This window comes from Balaenoptera borealis (assembly GCF_965194805.1).
Source record: "Balaenoptera borealis genome assembly, chromosome: 18".
Lineage (NCBI taxonomy): Eukaryota > Metazoa > Chordata > Mammalia > Artiodactyla > Balaenopteridae > Balaenoptera > Balaenoptera borealis.
In genome coordinates this window covers 49,085,273-49,109,818 of record NC_138877.1, presented here as the reverse complement: position 1 = coordinate 49,109,818, position 24,546 = coordinate 49,085,273, and the positions used below count along the sequence as shown (strand labels likewise).

Genomic DNA, 24,546 nt, shown 5'->3' with positions numbered 1-24,546 from the left:
TCAAAATGGATTAAAGACGTAAATGTAAGACTGGACAATATAAAACTCTTAGAGGAAAAGATAGGAAGAACACTCTTTGACATAAATCACAGCAAGATCTTTTTTGACCCACCTCCTAGAGTCATGGAAATAAAAACAAAAATAAACAAATGGGACCTAATGAAACTTAAAAGCTTTTGCACAGCAAAGGAAACTATAAACAAGATGAAAAGACAACACTCAGAATGGGAGAAAATATTTGCAAACAAATCAACGGACAAAGGATTAATCTCCAAAATATATAAACAGCTCATGAAGCTCAATATTAAAAAAAAGACCAACCCAATCAAAAAATGGACAGAAGGCCTAAATAGACAACTCTCCAAAGAAGACATACAGATGAACAAGAGGCACATGAAAAGCTGCTCAACATCACTAATCATTATAGAAATGCAAATCAAGACTACAATGAGGTATCACCTCATACCAGTTAGAATGGGCATCATCAGAAAATCTACAAACAACAAATGCTGGAGAGGGTGTGGAGAAAAGGGAACCCTCTTGCACTGTTGGTGGGAATGTAAATTGATACAGCCACTATGGAGAACATATGGAGGTTCCTTCAAAAACTAAAAATAGAATTACCATATGATCCAGCAATCCCACTACTAGGTATATTCCCAGAGAAAATCGTATTTCAAAAAGACACATGCATCCCAGTGTTCATTGCAGCACTATTTACAATAGCCAGGTCATGGAAGCAACCTAAATGCCCATCAACAGAAGAATGGATAAAGAAGATGTGGTACATATATACAATGGAATATTACTCAGCCATAAAAAGGAACTAAATTGGGTCATTTGTAGAGACGTGGATGGATCTAGAGACTGTCATACAGAGTGAAGTAAGAAAGAGAAAAATTTTGTATATTAATGCATATATGTGGAATCTAGAAAAATGGTACAGATGAACCTGTTTGCAAGGCAGAAATAGAGACACAGATGTAAAGAACAAACGTATGGACACCAAGGGGGGAAAGTGGGGGGTGGTGGTGGTGGTGGGATGAATTGGGAGATTGGGATTGACATGTATACACTAATAGGTATAAAATAGGTAACTAATAAGAACCTGCTGTATAAAAAATAAATAAAGTTTAAAAAAAAGACAATCTATGAAAAAAATAATTGATAAGCTGGCCTTTATTCAAATTAAAAACTTCTGCTCTACAAAAGACAGTTTCAAGAGGATTAGAAGACAAGCAAATGTTTTCTTCAAGGCTGCGAGAAAACATTTGCCAAACACACATCTGATAAAGTCTTGTTATGCAAAATACGCAAAGGATCTTGCTGTATAAAAAAATAAATACAATAAAATTCAAATATTCAAAAAAAAAAATTTAAGCTCTGTAACTAACTGATTCTGTTCTTTGGCATTCAGCAGAGCTCTCAACATGTTCATTCACCAGTATTTTATTAGTCACCTTCTCTGTGCCAAGCACTGTGCATTTGATTAGCAATCAGTTGATATGTATTGTGTTCATTTTCTAGAATGTTACTCTCATTACCTGCTTAGTTTGTGCCTCAATTTCCTAATTAAAAAATGTCACTTTTATAATTCTTAATTTATAATTCTGTCAAGAGTATTAAGAAGTAGCACCTATATTTGGGGTGTGGGCTGAAGTAAATCAATAATTACCTCAATTTTTGTGAAGACATCTTAAACATTGTTAAAAGACAAGGTGTGGTTAATTTCTTTGACTATTCCATGAGTGTTTGAAAAAAACCTCTGTATTCTCTCTTTTTGTTATGTCCAAAAAAGATAATGAGAAACTGGGAGAAATATAGAAAATGTATGCTGAACAAAATGTTACTATTCCTAATATGGGGAGATTCTATAATTTAGCCCTAGTTTAAAAAATAGGCAAAAAAATATTATCACCAAATCCTTCAAAACAATATAGATAATCAATAGATACGAAAACATTCTTCCTTGCTATTCCTTTCTATTGTTTTCCCATTCTTTATTTTCCTGATTTCTAGACTTAATTTTATTCCTTCTTTCCTTATTATTTCCTTGGGTTTTTCCATGTCATTTTTTTCTCTTTTTGGTTAAATTCTTAGTTTATTTGTTTTCATTCATTCTTTTTTTTATTTTGATAAGTGTACTTTAATCAATACATTTATCTGTATTCCACAAGTTTTGACAGACAATTCCTTTTTAAACCTAACTCCATATCTTTAAACTTTTCTCTCATAATTTTCTGTTTAACCAGGATTATTCAGTACTCTATGTTTCTCACTTTCCAGATATGTGGATTTTTAAACATATGTTTTTGATTCCTAGTTACCTTGAATAATAATCAGAAAACATGTTGTATATGATAGCAATTCTTTGGAATTTATGGGTTTCCTGGGTGACACAGTGCATAGTCAATTTTAGCTTTCTTCACAGGTGCTCTATAAAAATTTTGTATTCTCTATTCATTTATTCATTACATATATTTAAACTGTAAATTGTGTTATCGAAATTTATAAATTTGATTATATTTAATTTAGTTAATCTTATAGTATATGAGGATGATTTGTTAAAGTCACCAACTATTTATTTTTCCTGTCATTATTTTAGTTTCTGTTTTATGTATCTGAGAGCAATTTATTTAGTGTGCATGTGTTTAAAATAAAATCATCTTCTTAATACTTATGCTGGCAAATATTTCTTCATGACCCCCTTCATTAGCCTTAAATTCTATTTAATCTAACATTGAAACCACAACCCTGATTTTCTTCTCATTCATGTATGCCTGATATATTTTCTTCTATTTATTTTCAATGTTTATATAGCCTTTCTTTTTTAAAATTTTATTTATTTATTTATTTATTTATTTTTGGCTGCATTGGGTATTTGTTGCTGTGCATGGGCTTCTCACTGAAGGCTTTCTCTAGTTGCAGCGAGTGGGGACTACTCTTCATTGTAGTGCGCGGGCTTCTCATCGCGGTGTCTTGTTGCGGAGCATGGGCTCGAGGCACGTGGGTTCAGTAGTTGTGGCTCACGGGCTCTAGAGCGCAGGCTCAGTAGTTGTGGTGCACAGGCTTAGCTGTTCCGCAGCATGTGGGATCCTCCCAGACTGGGTTCGAACCTGTGTCCCCTGCATTGGCAGGAGGATTCTTAACCACTGCGCCACCAGGGAAGCCCTATCCTTTCGTTTTAAAAGTGATTCTGTAAACAACACATTCCTGGATCGTTAAGTCTTTATCTTTTGGTCTGTTAGAGTAACTAACTTACATTTATTATAGTTACTATATGGAGTTACTGTAGCCATACTATTTTAAATTTTCTAATTATCACACTTTAATTTTGTTTCCTTTCTTTTCTCTTTTTCTTTTTATTCCCTTTCCTTTCCTACTGGATAGATCAATATTCTACTAATTTGAAAATCATATATTTTATATCTAGTTTCCTAGTAGCTATCCTTTATTTATTTCCTCTCTGTCTCCATCTCCCAAATTTGGGAAACTTTTCTTTGTTTTTAGTATGAAGAGCAAGAGAAACTGACTCTGAGAGCACGTAGTATTCCAAATCTTTTGCCTTTGCAAGGTTCTTAGCTTTTGAAACCTGAAAGCTAAGAATGGACTCTTTTGTTATCTGTGTTCTGCTGTGTCGTCATTTCCCTGGATCAGTGAAGATGCAATGCCCTGGCTGCCTGGGCTGGGGGAAGGTCACAGGGAACAAGGAACAATAAGGGGAAAACCCTGATAGTATCTCAAATTGTTATTCAGTCACAAACACTTGTGCTCTGTTTACTATCTCCAGTCACAACTCCACCACGATTTTGGAGAGGCATTCTATTATTTTCTAGTATTTTATCATTAGCTAGTGGATATATTTAGTACATTTACCTGAAATTATATAATTAAATCATTTGGTGTATCACCTCTGTGATAGTAAAATCCCCTCTTCATCTTTAGTTTCTTAAATTCTCATTTGCCATTTATTCAATTCAATTCATTCATTCACTCAGTATTTATTAAGACCCCATTAAGGGTCAGCTATTGTGTTTTCTACTGGAGGAAAACAGAGCACAAAACAAATAATCCCTTCTCTCAAGATGCTCTCTTTGTGGTGGGGGACACAGTAAAACCACCCAGTAATTATAAATGTAATGAGAGCTATAACAGTGAAATGTATTTAAAAAAAGACCCAAGAAGAGAGGGCCATTAACACTGACTGGGGAAGTAAGAAACAACTTCACAGAAGATATGATTCTTGACTTGGGTCTTGAACAATAGATCAATGTTTCCGTAGTGAAAGATGGGGGAAATTCAAGTTGTGGGCATTAGGAAGCCAGAGCAATCGGGGAGAGGAAGAAGCTTAGGAAACCCCATGAAGACCTGAGCATGTAATGCATCTGGGAATGGAGGTTGTCGGGGTGAGGGAGTGGGGGAGTGAAAAGCAGCAAATATAAGACTAGAAAGATTCGTGCTTTGAGCTTTAGGAAATGTATCTTCATTTAAAGATTTTTAAGCGGGAAGAAAAGTAGATATTGGGGGAGGGTACAGAATGGAAGAGAGAGATAGAGAAAAAAAGAGAGAGTACATTTGTGCTTGGAAGCAAGGAGACAAGCTAAGAGATTGAGATGAACCTTTCCAGTCTTATACACTAGCTCAAGCCCTTATACTTCTCATGTAGTATATAGATTTTAAACTAGGATTTGACTGAATGTTACAACTTCTAATTAATTCTAACAGCATTATAATAGTGGGATATTAGAGGAGCACTTTTTAAAAAAATGTAAGTGTTTACTTTTGGATATCATAGTAGAGGTGCCTACAAGACTATTCAGGAGATATTTCTTGCAGATTATTAGAAATGCTTTCCATGAGCATATTCTTTGGCCCTTTTTTGGGCAACAGTGGGGTTGAGAGTGGAAGGGTTGGGGGTCAGAGGATTATTTATTGCCCCACCATTTAGTAAACATCATAGACCTGCATATTCAGTGTAATAGCTGCCAAACATTTAAAATTGTATCATCCTCTTGTCTTTTTCTAAATTCAAGTGATCAAACTGTAATTGAACACTTTTTTATGTGCATGCAATTCTCTAAGCTTCTGCAGGTGATACAGTGATGATAAGAAACTAATAGCTTACCATAGAGTTCATTCATGCAATAAGTCAAATGTCTAAATGATAATAAAGCAAGTTATATAAGATACAATATATACTATAGTATAATAACCTTATCGGACAGGATAGGATAGATTTACAACAAGGTAGCAGACAAGTCCACAATCCCAGTGGCTTAACAAACAAAAAAGTTTATTTCCCACTACAAGAAGTGTGCTGTGTGCCTGGGAGGTTCTCCAGGACAGCTGTCCTCTAGGAGCTGGCTCAGCATTCTGGACTGCTTCGATCACGAGGAACCTCCATACTGATGTTTCCATAATGACCACTGAAGGGGAAGCGTGGGGATGGACAGCATGAGAGGGCTGGGGCGTTGATTACTGGCAATTAAATGCTTCTACTCAAAGACATGACCCAAGTCACCTCTGGTCACATTTCACTTCCAAAACAAGTCTTAGGATCGTGCCTGCCTTCCCATGTGTCAGGATGCAGAGAGGATCAGGTACTGGTAAACAATAATAATGCTCATTAATGCACAGTAAGCAAAACATCACAAAAAGGTTACAAAGAGAGGGCTAAGGACGTTCCAGAGCAGGAAGCAATCACACTTAGGCTGTCATGTAATAAAAGACAATTCTTCTGTGTTTCTGTCAGTAAGTAGATGTTTATTGCATCACTTTCTTTCACCAGTAAGAAATGGCCTGCTGGGGCTCCAGATTCAATCCTAGCTCCCAAGCTAGTTGATTTGGTAGAACCCACAACACTTCCATGCTTTTCCCAGATCTCTGTTCTTTTCTTTTTTATAGATCTCAGATATGTGGCCTAGGGAAACAGGATCTGTATAGAAGAGTTTCTGGCAAGGTTCTACAAGGTTTCAGTCACATTCGGACAACTTTTCACCGCTTTAAAAAAAAAAAAAAATTATTTATTTATTTTTGGCTGCGTTGGGTCTTCGTTGCTGCACGAGGGTTTTCTCTAGTTGCGGCCATTGGGGGCTACTCTTCGTTGCAGTGCGTGGGCTTCGCATTGCGGTGTCTTCTCTTGTTGCGGAGCACAAGCTCTAGGCGTGGGGGCTTCAGTAGTTGTGGCACGCGGGCTCAGTAGTTGTGGCTCGCGGGCTCTAGAGTGCAGGCTCAGTAGTTGTGGAGCACGGGCTTAGTTGCTCCACGGCATGTGGGATCTTCCCAGACCACTCTGTCTCCCCCGCATTGGCAGGCAGGTTCTTAACCACTGTGCCACCAGGGAAACCCTTCACTGCTTTTTGAAGACATGGTTCTACTTTGCACAAAAATGTGGTGGTGTGAGTAAACTGAATGAGTGAATCTAACCAATTAATAATGTCTTTATCTTGGAGCTTAAATTCTATCTATAAGGGAGCCATCAGGGTGCACCCAGAAATTCTGCATAGGAATAATGGGACTTGATTGTAGTGATATTACATATAGGATAAAAAATAGTCCCAAGGCTTTATAGAAAGTGAGAATACCATTAAAGGAAAAAAAAATGAGAGAGAGAGAGAGAGAGAGAGAGAATGGGAGAGGAACCAGAGTTTTCATTTTTCCTATGAGCCCTTTGTAGAAAATTGGGAACTTTAAGTGTCTTTCCCACTTATTTTTGTTTACCTGTTACCTAACTCTTAATTATAATTTAGTAAGAGTAAAAAGAATGAAAGTCCAATTTGCCAAAAAGAAAAAAAGAATACTTCTCTTTCTGCTTTAAAATTAGAATGATTAAATTATCCCTAGAATGTTTTTTGAGTTCCCTGGAAATATATATTACTACATATAAAAGGGTGCAAAATCTCTACACTAGCTCTGAACTGGGTAAATACAATGAATAAAATGTATTGGCTGCACTAAAAGCTATGAAGATTCATGTTTGTCATACCATGTTATATTTTAAAGAGAAATTGGAGTTAAAAATACTTTATCGTGATTCTGTTCGCCGCTCCTGCAGTTTGCGTGTGAGGCTGTTTCCTCCCAGAGCAGTTGTGAAGCAAAAGGCGTAAAGGGATATTTTTAAAAAGGTAGTTCGGGAATACTATTGACAAGGAGTGTGGGTCGCTTTTGACCCGAGCAGTAACTGCTGATCAGCTGTCCCAGGGCAGGGCATGAGGGTCGTGTGGTTCTGAAGATGAGGCAGGAAAAATGCGCCCCTGGGACCGGGACAAGGTAGAAGCACCGGCGGAAGTGGAAGTTTTGGGGCCCTAGGAAGATTTGGAGCAGTTCCTGCTTCCAGTTATCCGTGGGATGCGGGAGGATATGGTGGCTCCTGAGGACCAGGAGCAAGCTGTGGAAGATGGATAATAACGCTCATGCAAATAGAAATGCAGGTGGCGACCTCGGAGGAGAAAGCCTTGAGTCACCTTCAGCATCCCAGGGGGAAGCTGATGAGAGAGTGCCAGAGTTGTGCCAGAAGGTGGAGGAGAAAGCCAAGGAGATTGGGAAGATGGCAGATTTGATGGTGGAGCTGGTTTGGCAGATAGAGAAAAGCAAATCGTCTTGAAGGAGGGTTGGCTTTCACAGCTGATGGACTCTGGTTTGCTGGTAAGGATGGGCTGATACCTGGAAGAAACTGAAACAGGTCATTTTCTCTATTTTTTATATGTTTTTTTATTCCCATGTAACAGTGTCCCCTTAGGGTCAGTGGTTGGTGACCTTGATATGGGGGTAGATTGTCAAATGTATTTGGTTCCTAAAAAATAACTTTTGTTTGAGAAATACTCTCATAAGTGAAACAAGGCTTAATCAAAACTCGTTTCAGTTTATTTTTGTTACTTTGCAGTGTTTTTGAAATGTTGGGCATGGCCTTGTATTTTGGTGTTATCATGTGACCTGATTGTTTTCTGGAACTTTGGAACACCCATGTGAAGACTTGGGGTCAGAATCTTCCAACTTTAGAGGTGCAGTGGAAGGCACTACTTGGATGTAGCTGGTGAAGCAATGTAGGAATGAGACTGCTTTGGATAAGACTGGGAAAAACCAAAAGAGAGTTGGAGATGGAAGACGCTGGGCACATATTTTGGAACTTGAATACCTCTGTGAGACAAAGGAGGAAAGCTATGTTTTGTGGCCTACTGTCTCATGTTTATTGTATAACCTGTCAGGTGCGTTTATTTAGACAACCTATCTGACCCTAAACGACAAAGCAGTTTGAATAGGGAATGATGGAGCACACTTTACTGTTGTAATATCCTCACACATTACAGAGGTTTAAGAGTATGGCATCAAAGAGACAATCTACCAAGAGCCTTGAAAGCCTGGAGAAAGGAAAAGGCATATCAGGGCCCATATAGTCCCTTCTAGGTCACCAGGGCAGTAGATCTGACTAGGATTTGAGGTCAAGATCAAACATGTAACAAGTGTTCATTTGCCTTGAAAAACAAAGACCTAAAAAGCCTTAAAAAATTTTTTTTTCTTTTTGTTCAGATGACCAAAGCCCCTACGTGTGTAAACAAAAAAATCACAATTTCTTTTGAAATGGAAAAGAAATTTTATCGTAATTTCGTGATTTAAAACACGAGTATTTTTTTGGAGATTATTAGGAAATAAGATTCAGAAATTATGATGCAGGCTTTAGAAGGAATTGAAACCAAGCAAATATAATTAATTAAATAAAAAAAAAAAATCCCAGCGCCCCATTGACAGTGGTCCCCTCTCCAGGGGGCAGCAGAGACGCCCAGAAGAAGACGGAGATCTCGGTGACCCGGGAGATGATGAGTTTGGTCCGGGCAGTGCCGGCGCCGGGCGCAGTATTGCTGCCCGAGGGGCGGGTGGCAGGGGCGGTCTGGGATCGCGGCCGGAGAAAGAGGCGAAGAGGTGACTTCACAGATAAGCTTTTATAGGCAACACTCTCCGCCCGCCGGACGGGAGGCGGGGTGGCAGCCCGATTAAAGAAGCAGCCTGGAAGGAAGGAAGAAGCGAGGGAGGGACGGGAACAGTTGGAGGAGGAGCAGCGAGCTGGGCTGCGGCGACCGGAGGAGGAGCGGCCCCCGCGAGGCCACGTTTTGTTTTTGTTATTTTCCATTGAAATAGTTCTCGCAGGCCCTCCCCGAGAACCGACCGCGCCGAAGCCCGGGAGCCCCGACCTTCCAGGTGACAGCTGGTCACCCTGGTAGGAGTCAGCTCCGCCCCAAGTCACCCCCTCCGGCCCACAGCCCATTCCCCGCCCTGCCTCCCAGTGCCCGCCCGGGGCGAGCGCGGCGGCCGCAACGGCTCTGCAGCGCTGGAACTGGCGGCGACCGGCGGAGGCGCGGGGCCCTCGGCGTTGTCCTCTGACCCAGCGGAGCCGCGGACGAGGAAGGGGGAAGTCCGGCCCCAGGCTCGAGCCGGAGCAAGGAGGATAGCGATTTAACCCGCCCTCTCCTGCCAGTCCTGCTGCCGGGCGCTCCCCGGGTGCCCGCCGCCGGAGCCTGGGAGCCGCGCCCGAAGTGCCGCATGGGGCAGGGCCACTAAAGCGCGGAGTTCGGGGTCGCGCCGAGGCGGGCGCAGGGGCCCAGCGCGGCTGTTGGCACAGTTTCGGCGGCGCCTTCAACGCGAGAACTGGGGGCGCAACGCGCCGATCCGGCCGCCTCCGTGCCCTCGGGAGGCGCGAGTTATGGAGCCCCCCAGCTGCATTCGGGATGAGCCGTTCCCGCACCCCCTGGAGCCCGAGCCGGGCGCCCCTGCGCAGCCTGGCCAGGGGAAGCTGGGCGACAAGAGGTTCCGGCTGTGGTACGTGGGAGGGTCGTGCCTGGACCGCAGGACCACGCTGCCCATGCTGCCCTGGCTCATGGCCGAGATCCGCCGGCGCAGCCAGAAGCCCGAGGCGGGCGGCTGCGGGGCGCCGGCGCCCCGCGAGGTGCTGCTGGTGCTCAGCGCGCCCTTCCTGCGCTGCGTGCCCGCGCCGGGCGCCGGTGCCGCTGGGGGCTTTGGCCCTACGGCCGCGCAGCCCAACCCGGCAGTGTTCATCTTCGAGCACAAGGCGCAGCACATCTCGCGCTTCATCCACAACAGCCACGACCTCACCTACTTTGCTTACCTGATCAAGGCGCAGCCAGACGACCCGGAGTCGCAGATGGCCTGCCACGTTTTCCGCGCCACAGACCCCAATCAGGCAAGACCGCGGCTCGGAGGCACGGGGGAGGGCCCATCACACCCGGGAGGAGTGGCAGGGCTGCAGGCGCGCTGGGACCCCACGTTAAAGACCGACTCCGGTCCAGGTGCTGGCGCGCGCCTTCCACGTGGCGCGCTTGAGCGCAGGCTGGTCCCGCTTCTCGGACCCCGAGTCCGGAGCTTGCTTCTGGCGGCGGAAGGGCCAAGGAAGAGGGAGGGAGGCGGAGAGTGGTCTCGGGACGGTGGAGGAGCTGGTGCGCCCTAGGAGAATGCGGGAGCAGCGCGCGTCCCGGGAGGATCTCGATGTCTTGGGGTGTGACTGGAGATGGCATGCCCCGGCCTTGGCCGAGTGTGTGCGTGCGTGCACGTGTGTGTTTAAGAGGGAAAGCGGGAGAGGGTTGGGTTCCTAGAGGCCCCCGCACACACTCTCGGTCTTGGTCGAGTCCTGCACCTTGGCCCCTTTGGACAGTCGCATCCTAGTCACAGCAGCACCTGCAGGTCTTGGGTCTGGAAACCTGTTTCGGAGCCCGGCTTAGAGAGAAGTTACTAGACGTTGTCCGATTGTCAGCAAAATACGAATCTGCCTTTAGATTTTGAGTGGAAAGAAGACTTTTTTTCTTTTTTTTGCAGTTTTTTCCACACTAATTGGAGACAGAATCAGTACCTACCTGGGTGATTTAAAAATCAGTGTTGTAGACGAGGTGAACATCTCTTTTCTAATATTTCTCCAGAGTTTACCAAATCGAGGTGCCTGTTACCAAACAGTGCGTTTTTACTTCCTTAAAAAAAACGGACACAGTCCTTTTTCGTCTGGAGAGAGGTATCTAAACAATCTTTACTACGGTGATTGTGTCTTGAAAAACAGCACCTCCCCCTTTTTAAAAAATGTGTAAGGAGTTTACCATATCAAAAGCCCCCCAGATGCTGTTATTTATAATAGTTACTGAATGTTTGGGCAAAGTACTTTAGATTCTTTGGGAAAATAGTGTTGTCTAAATATAAATAAATGAAGTCTCAGTTGTACTGTGTGGCGGGTTTCTTTAGCAGCTGGGAAGTTAATAGTCAGATGAGAAAAACTTCCTATAAATAAGGCTTTAAGTTTTGAAAATTCATATATTCCAGTATCTGTAATTGAAAGACTGTCCAATAGTTTTTCACAAAAAGACCTGTAGCTGAGCTGAAGAAAATAAAGCTCATTGTCTTGGATTCCATCAGTTACTTTGTAAACTAGTTTAATATCCTAAGGGCTCAGAACTCCCAATATTTTAGTTTATGTTACCGCTGTTATGTTATGGTAAAATACCTTATCACAGATGATCTCAGGATTCTAACCATGATTAAAATGAATTTCATTTTATGCTTATTTGTTAAAAATTTATTTTTAGCTTTCACCTGGGTTGAAATTGGAGTGCAGCATGTTCTTTATTCTGAACGTTATCAACATCTTTATTGTATTAAGATTTTTGGGTTCTGTCAGTAAGGTGGAAGTGGTTGCATTTTTCCAGGACTTTAAGGAATGTTTTATGAATCTTGGTGGTTATTTTCTTCAGATCTGACGCATGACACATCATTACTAATTTCATTGATGGTCAAAGTTTGTTTATGGGTTATGGCACCTTAAATTCTCAACAGTGGCTGTTGAGTCTTCCCTGGACTCATTGGAAGGTCAATTAAAATATCCCATTTTATTTACCATCGTTTTGTATTTAGATATTAGAGGCTGGATGTGCTCTTTACAAATAATAACATGCTTAGGCTTATTTCCCCCCTTTGGTCCTGTAGGAGCAGTGGAAGCCATATGGCTTTTTGATAAAAGAAAAAACAAACTTTTCCTGTTTATTGCCATTTCCCAGTTGAGTCTTTGATCTAAAGATATAGATTCCTATTTGCTCCAAACCTAGAGAGCCCCTGGCAGAGGATCATTAATTTGAAAGGCCAGATGTTGTCTACCTAAGGATTATCTCCAGCTATAAATCAGGGGTTACAAACTCAAACTGTGACGAAGAGGGTTGAGTGAGGGCCATAGAGGACTAGATAGAGAGGTCCTTTCTCAAGCTGCTGCTCAGCTCCAACTGGAAATTACATTATCAGAATATAAGCCCAGTGTTGCCGGAGCTTCGGATTTCTCAAGAGAAGATGGAAATCTAGATTTTTATGTATGAGTCCACATTTTAAAGTATCAGCAAATATTTTAAACATATAAGAATCCTATCTGGGCTAAAGAAAACACATCTGAAGGTTGGCTTCAGAGATCTAAGGGCTGCCACGTTTGATCTTGGGCATAAATATTTGTTGAGTGGACAAGTGCAGTCATTAGATACTGAGTGCTGTTTGTCACATTTCCTGTTGAAATAGTGGGGAGAGTTAGGGTAATTTGGGGGGAAAAATTTATAAGTAAAACTCCCAGAAGTGATGATTCTGCAGTTGAACTTGTTAGAGGGGTGAATTCATCACATTATTACCATCCAGCAGTATGCCTAATATAGAGTAGAACCTCTGGATTTTTCTGAGCACCTTTGAAATGAGAAGGAAGAAGACCTGCTGTTTGCTTTGCTGCTGAGTTCTACATTTGAAGTAGAGAATTTTTTATTTGGACTTTAAGATTATTGTTAAGTCTCCTAAGTATTTTCTACAGTCACTGAACAAAACATGGAAGGTAGCCTGGAGCAGAAAGGCCTGAAAACATCCCCAAGTAAACTTGCCTCTGCTTTGTCTGTCATGCCTGTCCCTTTTCTGCAATAGGCCTGTCTGTAGGATGACCATATAATTTATTGTTTAATCCAGGACAATTTTTATTAAGAAAGGGGGCATCATTAAAATGACACAAGCATAACAAGTATAAAGCTGGACTGTTTAGGGCAAACAGGGACATGGGTGACCATAGATAATTGGCAAAGTTTGTGTTTCTGCCAAGCCACCGAGATGGAGGATTGTGGTTTCTGTATATAAAACGATAATGTCTTGCAGCGTATCTACTCACACATCTTTTTTTTTGGGGGGGGGTGGATCTACATGTGACCTCAGAGATGGGAGCACTGCGCGAGTAGCTTGGGTCTGTTGTGGGGAGTTGCCATAGTGATGTGCCCTGTGGCTCCACACCTTCCGGGTCAGAGTCAACCTAAGGATGCTCAACCTGAGTCAGCCTGAAGCAGTGCTCAGCCAGAATGGTCTGATGCAGAGCTACTTCTGCCAGGTGCAAGGAGGGGTATGGGTTGGGAGCATACGAACCAGTTTCAGATCGAATATATGCCAATACAGATTGGTTCCCATTTATTCAAGATGTGTAGTCTTGCATAGGAGGAATGTCAGACTTAGCGCATTTCAGCCAAAGTTGGATATTTGAACTAGTAAAAGTGCTGAACTGTACATAACTTAAAAAACAAATCACACTGGCATAAATTGAGTTGTAGACTTAAAACTGGTTGGAGAACCAAGAATATCTGATTCTCTACCTAACATCTTGGGAAGGTCACTAATATTCCTCAAATTACTTACCTTTACCTACGTTCAGAAAGAGGCTATGTGTGTGTATATATATATATATATATATATATATATATCATTATCTCCATTTCCCCATTAAAAAGCAGAACTTGTTTTATGTTATATATATTCTTATCATATTAAAAAACAAGAATTGTTAGTGTTTATAACTATTGTTAGAGAATGAAGGTGTTACTTATCATTTCCATTAGACAACAGCATATACTTCGTAATTATAGAATGAGTAGTCCTATAAAAGACAAAAACATTGCTATAATTTTCATTGATTTTGTTTATGTATATATTTCTTGAAGCTCGAAAGAATGTACTTTCAAAGAGATTTTACAAATTGTGTTCTTAAAATTAAAAAATGAACTTGACACCAGTTTTTTTCAGAACTAAGTTCTCTACGTCTGTGTGTTTTTTTTTTTGTTTCTCTTAAAATATTTACTATTTTCTGAGCTTTACTCAGGTAACCAATTTTCAACTTAATTTTCAGTGATATACTTCAAAAAGGTCATTTTCAGTTCTTCCTCAGAGTTAAGGGTCAGTGGCTCTGGGAGTACGCTAGCAAGGAAACCAGAGAAATAGAAATCTGGAAATGTTCACACTTCTCTGTTTGCTTTCTGAGTACTTTGTGCTATTCTGCGTAGATCTCTCCTCCTGTTTGCTGTAGTCTTTTTTTTTTTTTTTTTTAATTTGTTTGCATTGGGTCTTTGTTGCTGCACGCGGGCTTTCTCTAGTTGCGGCGAGCAGGGGCTACTCTTCGTTGCGGTGCGCAGGCTTCTCATTGCGGTGGCTTCTCTTGTTGCGGAGCATGGGCTCTAGGCACGCGGGCTTCAGTAGTTGTGGCTCGCGGGCTCTAGAGCGCAGGCTCAGTAGTTGTGGCCCACGGGCTTAGTTGCTCCGCGGCTTGTGGGATCTTCACAGACCAGGGCTCGAACCTGTGTCCCCTCTGTTGGCAAGCGGGTTCTTAACCACTGCGCCACCAGGGAAGCCCCTCTCTCCCCTTCTGATTTGAGGTGGATTAATTTGCCCTGGCTCTGTGGTAGAATCTTGACTACAATATCTGGGGGAAAGGTAAAAATGTATGCCCAGAGCCTCCCACCTGTGAAGGGAATGTTATAATGAAGATGTGGTTGTTCAGTATCAGGGCTCGTTTATCGTAAGCCAGAGGTTCTCAAACTTGAGTGTGTGTCAGAATCACCTGGTCGGCTTGTTAGAGCAGACTGGTGGACCCCACCCTCAGTTTTTGATGATGTCAAGTTCCCTGATGATGTCCAGACTACTGGCCTGGGGACCACAGTTTGAGAACCACTGCCCTCAGTGATTTTGTTCATCTGGTTGGGTATATGACCACTTCTGTTCCCCTGGTTATTTTTGTAGTCGTTTTCAGACTTGAAAGTTTAGGGTGAGTGTGAGGAGGAGTAATACGTGACTACAGAAGATTTTTAAGAAACTCGTCATTTTCTAGCTTAATAGCTTTGCATATCTTCTTCTCTAGATAGACATTATTCTGCCAGGCGTGATAAGACTAGCCATATGTTGAATGAAAACTTTACCTTTCAAGCCAAAGTTTTAAGTTCTGCAGATGGAATAAACAATTTTTAGGGAATATATTCTAATGTTGGGCTTCCCTGGTGGCATAGTGGTTAAGAATCCGCCTGCCAATGCACGGGACACGGGTTCGAGCCCCGGTCTAGGAAGATCCCACATTCCGCGGAGCAACTAAGCCCCTGTGCCACCACTACTGAGCCTGCGCTCTAGAGCCTGCGAGCCACAACTACTGAACATCATCAGGGAACTTGACATCATCAAAAACTGAGGGTGGGGTCCACCAGTCTGTTCTAACAAGCCGACCAGGTGATTCTGACCCATTTACAGATGAGAAAACTGAGGTAAAGAAAGGTTAAATATTTCCCCAAGGATACAAGCCTTGTAATGATAGAAGCTGATTCCAGTCTGGGTAGATAGTTCTCTTATCTGCTGCTCTGGAATGCAATTGTTGAAAAATTAGCCTTTAGTTGTTAGTCTTATGAAGTTTTATGCTATCACTTTTTCCCATTCTTTTTTTAAGATAGTTGTTTTATTTTGTTTTCCAGTTTTATTGAGGTATAATTAACAAGCAAAAATTGTATATATTTAAAGCTACAATGTGGTGTTTTGATATACGTATCAAATGAAAGGGTTACCACAATCAAGCTAATTAACATATCCATCAACTCACATGGTTATCGTTTTGCCTGTATGTGTGTATGTGGTGAGAAAACTTAAGATCTACTCTTTTAGCAAATTTCAGGTATACAATATAGTATTATTAACTATGGTCACCATGCTCTCTGTACATTAGATCTTCAAAACTTTCTCATCCTGCATAACTGAAAGTTGGTACCCTTTGACCAACATCTCCCCATGTCTCCCATCCCTCATCCCCTGGCAACCACTATTCTACTCTCTGCATTTATGAGTTTGACTTTTTAGATTCTGTATATAAGTGAGATCATGCAGTATTTGTCCACTTTCCCCCACTTTTATATTAAAAATCTCCACAGTTAAATATGCTCATTAAATTTGTAAAATAATAATGAAATGCTGAATGCATGCTTGGATATAGTTTTGCCAATGTGTATTTTTGTTTTAATGGAAAGTAAAACGTCGGTATGATTTGTTAGGCTGGTGTAGCTGAATTCTGGTGTATCTTTTATGTAGTGTCCTTAGGAGTGGCAGGGAAGTAAACTATGAGAGTCTGTTTGCAGCCTTTATAACTACTTTAGAATAAAAAATCTTTAGGGTATGTATTTAAGAACAGGTACAACCATGCATTTGAATATATTTTATTGACTCGTAAAGGATACAAATATTGTAAAGTATAACAAAGTACAAAGTATAAATTATAAACTGTATTATAATATAAAAGTATATAATTAAATAATATAAAGTGTAAAATTATACTATAAAAATAATGCATCTTACCATCATTATAAAACATACAATAAAGCAAGAAATATTGGCACCAAGTTGTGCTATTTTAATTACCTTGGGTTAAAGGGAAAACAATATGTAAATTTTAAGGTTAGATAAAGCCCAGTGACCTAATGGGCTGATGTATGGTTTTGTAAGAGTTCAAGTAGAGAAAAATGGTTCATAAAAAAGCAATCTTGGGGTCTACAGTAACATTAGCATGCTGAACCTGTGCTGTAGCACATTCAGTGCTGTAGGCATGTGCTTTGAAAAATAACATCTTTCCTTTCATCCCATTGAATTTAGCTTGTTAGTATAATTGTTACTAGTTTTATGCTTGTGTTTGTGGGTATTTTGTAAATTGGTTTTGGTTTTAAAGCTTTTTATATTTTACCTCTTCACCTCCCCCTTTCTTTGTTCTGGGGAATGAACTAGCACCCAGACCCCAGTAAGATGGTTCTCTAGGACACTAGTCCATCATCTTCTCAGACTCTTGACTTTCTGAATAAAGTGGTTATAATTTGCTCCAAAAAAAAAAAAAAAAAGCTTTTTAAAAGCTAGAGCTATAAGCATCTAAAGTTTATATCTAGATTTTTGTGAACATATTTAAATAAAGTAACAGTAAAATAGTTATGTTAACACCTTACTTTACCTTTAAAAGGATTCTGAACAACTATAAGTTTGGAAAACTCCTGGCTTAAACTTTCAGGTGTTATTTAATATGATTCCAGTCATCTATGATCCTATGACAGAAAGGGAAAAAATATGAGATTAAAATTTTGGTTGGTTTAATTTCAGATAATCTTAACACAGGTTTTTGCAGCCCTATGAAAAAGATACGGAGTTATTCTTTTTCAAGTTACCTATCCCTTTCAAGTTTCATTTCTTGTAAGAGGTTGGGTTCGAAAGAGGATCTCCAAGTAATGGGATCTTTCTGGTTAAATATAGAAGCCTAAATTTGCTGCTTCAGTTCTTTTATTTTGCGGATGCCCTTAACTAGTTGGATAGTCTTCACTTTGGCACTGTTGTGAATTTTTATAGGAATTTCGAAAATTCTCAAATTTACAACTGTGGAACTTTGTACTATCAGTATTATATAACTTGTGAGTAGTTTATGATCAGTTTCAGGTTGCAAGTCAGTGCTTCTGGTTGAGCAAATCAAGTAGTATTTTGCATCTCACAATTGTATCTTCATATACATTTTCAGTAATAGGTTAGACAATGTGGACAAATACATTTATGGCTTAAGCTTTTACAAACAAATAATCAAATCTGTTTTCTGGCCCCAGACAGCTCCCAGCTTTTTCAGTTCACCTCTTGCTCTGGTTTCAGCCATTTAATTCTCATTAGCTAGGCAGCTTGAGAGATTTTTCTGAGTTTACCTGAAGTTAAACTGATGGCCTTCTCACTTGGTTCTACAAATATTTCCTCTCCTTAGATTTCTAGTGACATGTACTTTATACCTGGTGGGATACCCCGTTACTCTGTGTTGTATCTGCCTGATCCTGTTGTTCACTTTGAAGACCACCCAATGTCTACTCTCTTACTCTTTTAATATTGTGCACTGCCTGCTTGATTGAATTTCTTTTCAGTTTTGGAAGCTGGTCTTCCCTCTTCTGAGGAAAGATCTGTTGTCCTGTCCTTCCCCCTTCCTGTTGGTGCCCTCCAAAGCTGTTAACCGTTGTTTACTGATTTTATTTCAGTTTTCATATGGAATTTGCTGAGGCCAGTTGTCATGAATATAGCCTAGTGGTAGTAGGTAGTAGGCACGACCCCTCTATATTCATCCATAATTCTTTTATCTAATTCGAGGAAGGTTCAATAGGCTGGATCTAGGAAACCAGATTTCTGCCTAGTTTCTAATAGTACTAGTAAAGCAATATGAAAGTGGGTGATATTATATTTAGTTTCTTGACAGCCCTTTATATTTTAACTTCCCCCATTGATCCTAAATTCAAATGGTCAAATTTTTCTGTTAAAATATTAACTGGCATTTGATAAATTTGCTTGTTCTATGTTCTAAGTGTGTTCGTTATAGCAGTAGACTACTAACCCATAGCTAAAATGCCATTCGGGGTCTGGAAGTTAATTGGTGTTAACCTTTCTTTCTGTTGGAAGTTAGGTTGAAGATATATATTGGAAATTATATTGTTCATTTTAATAAGAGAAGTGTGAACATGACTAAATTAAATCTATCTTAATATATGAGAAAGTATAGGAGTTCTTTGAAATAAAGAGTATATAAAAACAATCTTTAATTTCTCAACTATTCTTACTTAAGTCCACCTTGTAGTTTAACAGAGTTTGTTATTTCTGTTTTACTTGATCCACCACAATTATCTAACATTTGATTCTACCTTTAGAAATTATACTCTAAACTTCTAGGAGCCAGGTTAAAACAATAATAGATATGTATTAATAATAATAATACCTCTAAGCAGTATATATTTATTAATGTTCTTGACCAGAGGGTCTCAGACTTTAACATGCATCACCTCTAGGGTTTGTTTTCATACTGATTGCTGGATCCCCACCCCAGAGTTTCTGATTGACTTAGTCTGGGCTGAGGTGCAGAATTTGCATTTCTAACAATTCCCAGGTGATACTGGTGCTACTGGTCCAAGACCACACTTTGATAACCACTGCTTTAGACCAGGGGCTGGCAAACTCTGCCCTTTATTTTTGTAAATACAGTTTTATTTGAACACAACCCCACTCATCTGTTTACTTATTATCTATGGCTGCTTTCATGCTGCAATGACAGTACTGAGTATTTTTGACAGAGACCCTATGGTCACCAAGCCCCAAATCTTTATTATCTGGCCTTTTATAGAAAATGATTGCTGACCCCTGCTCTAGACAAGCCTGTTAAAAACAGGTGTTTTTTTTTTTTTTAAGACAAATTTCAGGGGCAAATTGCCATGGAAGCATAGAACCTGAATGATGATTTTTTTTTTTTTTTTTTTTAAATTTTATAGCTACTTTATTTATTTATTTATTTATTTTTGGCTGTGTTGGGTCTTCGGTTCGTGCGAGGGCTTTCTCTAGTTACGGCAAATGGGGGCCACTCTTCATGGCGGTGCGGGGACCGCTCTTCATCGCGGTGCGCGGGCCTTTCACTATCGCGGCCCCTCCCGTTGCGGGGCACAGGCTCCAGACGCGCAGGCTCAGTAGTTGTGGCTCACGGGCCCAGCTGCTCCGTGGCATGTGGGATCTTCCCAGACCAGGGCTCGAACCCGTGTCCCCTGCATTAGCAGGCAGATTCTCAACCACTGCGCCACCAGGGAAGCCAAAACAGGTGTTTTTTATCCCCATTTTATAGGTGAGAAAACTAAGTCAGTAATTTTCCTACAAAGACACAAGCCAGCAAGTAACAGCAGATCTGGATTTCCAAACCTCATGCACTTTGTAAAAGCTACATCGTTAATTTTTGCTAATGGCTCCCACACTTATCTCTATAGCTCAGCCCTCTCCTCTGAGCACCAGCTTCTTTCAGCATCTAAAATGCTTACTTGACATCTGCACTTGAATATGTAGTTGCTGATGCTTATAACCCAGGAATTATATTTGAGTCCTGCTTTTCACTTCCCAGTTACAGCCCTTGAAGGAAGTCATCATGTTGATTCTGCCTTCAAAACTTAGTTTTTAATATGTCCATGTCTCTCCATGACCACTGCCACCACCTGGGTCTAACTCCCATCATGTCTTTTTGGGACTCTTAGACTCCTCTCAACTATTCTCCCTGCTCTACTCTTGCTCTCCTATCAATCCCTTCTTCAGTGGAGCAGTAGGAGTCGTGCTTATAAAGCACAAACCAGAGCAGGTTCGCTTTGCTCTCAGAGTAATAACGCAGATTGCTTCTCACATGACTCTGCTCGACTCCGCTCCCTTTGTCTCTCCAGTCTTCTCTTAGACTGCCCCTCTCCAGCATGCTCCCTATGTTTCAGCCATCCTTAACAAGCCCAAGTCAGATCACTTCAAAGTCTTTGCATGTGTGGTTCCCATTCCTTGCTAGATTAGTTTTTTTTTCTCAGGTTTCAGTTCTTTGCTTAACTCACAAATGTCACTTCCTCAGATTGGCCTCCAGTGACCCTCTATCTCATAAAGTCGGTAAGTATCCCAATTTTTCACTTCTATTTCAGCCTTTTATTTATTTTCCTTTTGGCACTTACACATTTAAAATTAATTTTTAAAACACTTTTTGTGGGTACTGTCACCACCTCTAGAATGTAAGTTCTAAAGGGAGAGCAATCTTGTCTGTTCACGGTGGTACGCCCCAGACCTAGTTCTATAGTAAAGGTCCATTCCAACAAATTGAGTGAGTAGGAATTGGTCCCTGCCCTCAAGGAATTTAAATCCACTGGTGAGAACTTAAAGTCTATTGGCAGCGATATGCATATGCTCGCAAACTTGTTTGTTGCCTTTCGTTAACTTTAATAAGTGTTTATTGTATTGGTTGCACAATATTTTTTGTTAGGAATGTTTATAATTGTAGAGACATCATACTGCTTGCAATATATATATATATATTTTAAATTAATTAATTTATTTTTATGGCTGTGTTGGGTCTTCGTTTCTGTGCAAGGGCTTTCTCTAGTTGTGGCAAGCGGGGGCCACTCTTCATCGCGGTGCGTGGGCCTCTCACTATCGCGGCCTCTCTTGTTGCGGAGCACAGGCTCCAGACGCGCAGGCTCAGTAGTTGTGGCTGACGGGCCCAGCTGCTCCGCGGCATGTGGGATCTTCCCAGACCAGGGCTCGAACCTGTGTCCACTGCATTGGCAGGCAGATTCTCAACCACTGCGCCACCAGGGAAGCCAGCTTACGACATTAAATGGGGTTATAAGGCAGACTTTTCTTTAATAAGTAAATTGTGTAGTTTATGAAAAAAATTTTGTAGACTAATTTGAGATGGACTTTTCCCTCCCCTATCAAAACACAGGAAGTTTAGTGAAGCTGCCAACATGAGAATAGGCGTTTCCATGGCCTTTTCTTTGAATAATGTGAATCAAGCATTCACGCATCTGGAAGATGATCAGCAAGAGTGGTGTTGTAAATACATCCTTGCACGAATTGGATATTTTTTAGTTTCAGTTCAGTTGTTATTTAGTCTTCTCTGTGGAAATACAATCTCATTTGGAAGGCTGTTTAATTTCAAAATACTTCGAATGGCGTCTGTAAGTTTTTACTCCCAAATCTACATGGACCATTTTCTTAGGCACTGATTTTTAAACCTTACTGGAAGTGCCTAAGAGGTGTCTCAAAAATTTTTTTAAATCAAAAAGGGAAATGAATAAATGGAGAGGAGATCCACCAGGGTGAGACCAGGGATGGGAAAGAAAAAAAACTATGGCCAATGCCCACGGTGAACTGTTGACCAATATTAAGATGTACGGTTCGTATTCTGGATTTCTTTGTTTGCTTAAACAGCATGTCCTTGTGACAGAGTATATATTTTTTTATTCTCCTTGTGTTCTTTTTATCTAATGTTTATAATTAGAGCAGTTGATAGGTTCGATTATAGTTTTCAGCGGCCAGTGGGACGTGTACCAAGACACACATAAGGGTAGTATTCATGCTCGGCAGTAACCCCATGGGTTGGGGTTCGACTTTAAAGAATAAACAACACAAGGAAAGATAACCTTATTTTTCTAGGAAAAAGTAAAAAGTGCCACAGTCATTTACTTTTATAAATACAGGCCCTCTGTCTCTTCTTCTCATCCTCAAAAAGGGCATTTTCTCCTCATTCCCTCATTGCCTTCAGGCATAATTTGTCCATCCATGAGCATCTCCACATTTTCTTCAATGTGTGGTCCCTTGCATGGGGTAGGAGACCCTTTTGCTCTGTTGATAGAGCAGTGTGTTTACTAAATGAGCATTTCTGGTTCGTCATCTCCCTCTTTTTAATGATGGAAATGATCTTTGAAAACCAGCTTTCCATTAGTAAGCTTGGCTTGAAGACATAAATATTGCTGATGGTGCATTTTTCAAGACCAAACATATAGCTGCTTATTAAGGCAAAAGGCAAACATATAAGTAGTTTAATAGCGGGTTTGCCTATTTAGTAGGTTGTTTTCTTTTGCTCCTGGAGTGGAAGGTAAACTCACAAGTCATTCTGTAGAAGGACAGGCTGTAATATACATACTGAGCGTGAAAGTTGATGTCTGTCAGCAGTGGATTTACTTTACCCGGTTCACATTACCCCTGTTTACTTAGGAACCAGGCAGGTTAATAGCTTTTGTGTGAATGTGATTGTACCAATTATTAGTTTCTCTGGAGACGTTGTTTGCTGTGATTAGGCTATGATTTTTCTGCTGAGAGTGGAGTTAATTCTGAACATTGACAGTGGGAACCGACATATGTATGTCCCATAATTTTTTCTTAGCTGTTTACATTTTCCAGATGATTTATTTTTAAAAGTCAGGCTGTCACCATGAAAGAAAATTACAACAAATGGTCTGCAGATACTCAGATCTCTATAAATCAGGTGGAGACTTTGATTGGTTTATTAAAATTGTTGATTTAAAAAAATGTTTAAATTCCCTCAGTACCTGATACTACAAAGGGCTTTGTATATGTTTTCAGTTTTTGGTTCTTACTCTTAATGAACAAAAGTGTCTAATGCACATAGGCTAAATGAGGGAAAAGCCCATCCTTTACTCAAATCATTCTCTATTTTGGACATGTTCACATATTAATCTATCTCAAAAGAAATGACTGTCTCCTGCTGGAGTTTTCATTTGCTGGTTGGTAGCTTTGCAAAGAAGAAAAGACTATTGACTCTGCAGGTGTGACCATGTGGAACAGAGATAACAGACCTCCAACTAGAGAAGTTGGACTGGACACAGGAAATTGAAGCTCTGGACCCCACTCTTCCATAATTAAACATGTAACACAAATGCTCTGTTAATCTGGGTCATGGTTTTACAATTTGTTCCTTTGTTCATTACCTCATTTGTTCATTCACTCATTCTTTCAACCATCTATTCATTTGTTCAGTTATCAGGGGAACTGAATGCTTCCTGTGTGCCTGGCACTCCATTGGAGACTGATATGTATAAAACAAAAACATTCCCTGCTTCATGTATCTTAGAGTTTTGTGGAGGAGTGAGACAAAAGTGAGTACAAAGAATAGCATATTGTAGTAGTTGAGTGCCTGGGCTCTGAAGTCTGATCACTGAGACTCAAAGCTCTACCGCTGTGGGCTCCATGCCCTGGGGAAGTTCCTGCATCTCTTTGTACCTTGGTCTCCTCATCTGTAATATGGGGATGGTAGCATTGTTATGAAGGTTAAGTGAGTCCATTTATGTAAGGCATTGAACACTGCCGTCTCAAAGTATTTGGTAAATGTTAGCTACATGTCCACAAGTGTCCAATTTCAAAGATGATAGGGGCTATGAGGGAAAAGAACGTGGTGCTGTGAGAGAATAAAAGGAGGAAACTTCTGGCTGGGTTGTGTAGTAGATTCTCCAGCTCTCTTTTCCTAATAAAACCTTAAAATTTTCTTCATTTATCTCTCCCTCTGCCACTCAGCCCATAAGCTACAAAAGGCTGGCCCCATCCCCTGTCGAAAGTGGGAAATGCCATTGATTTGTCCAGGGTTCCTGCACCAAGTCAGTTTTATAAGTTTGTACCTGGAGACCCAGTAGTCCCAGGGAATGTATCCGTTTGTGCCAGTGCAAGATGAGAGAAATTTTCTTGGGGCTCCTGAGAAAGGAGACTTGGTTGTTGTTTCCTCCTTGGTTATTGTGTGTAGATTTAAAGCCTGGAACTGTTATTGTTATTTCACTGCCAGAGTGATGATGAAACAGAGGAGGGCACTCTGGAGAAAAACTAAACTCTGATAGGAACAATCCAGATTACCACCTACATGCAGACTTTTTCAGTTTATGTGAGTTGAGTTGTGTTTTCTGC

General features: G+C 40.7%; 2 protein-coding genes and 1 long non-coding RNA gene across 10 annotated transcripts in view; 2 read left to right on the top strand and 1 right to left on the bottom strand.

The window, feature by feature from the left end:
- The window catches only part of TBC1D4 (TBC1 domain family member 4), a 248,147-nt gene that overhangs the window by 27,490 nt on the left and 196,111 nt on the right, over window positions 1-24,546 (top strand). For 3 of the 5 annotated variants that reach the window (XM_082365914.1, XM_082365915.1, XM_082365913.1), the window contains exon 1: window positions 9,547-10,192. The exons of the other annotated variants lie outside the window; for them this stretch is intronic. In XM_082365914.1, coding sequence (XP_082222040.1) covers window positions 9,695-10,192 — 498 coding nt within the window. In that variant the 5' untranslated portion in view covers window positions 9,547-9,694. Of the gene's footprint in view, window positions 1-9,546; window positions 10,193-24,546 lie in introns of those variants that run through there. 5 annotated transcript variants of the gene reach the window in all.
- Window positions 1-24,546, top strand: part of COMMD6 (COMM domain containing 6) — a 127,492-nt gene that overhangs the window by 42,366 nt on the left and 60,580 nt on the right. The gene's annotated exons all lie outside the window — the stretch shown is intronic.
- Window positions 5,743-10,224, bottom strand: LOC309615951. The gene is made up of 2 exons (XR_014237169.1): window positions 10,118-10,224; window positions 5,743-7,672 (listed from the first exon to the last, which is right to left on the bottom strand). It is a non-coding gene; the product is annotated as an uncharacterized lncRNA (long non-coding RNA).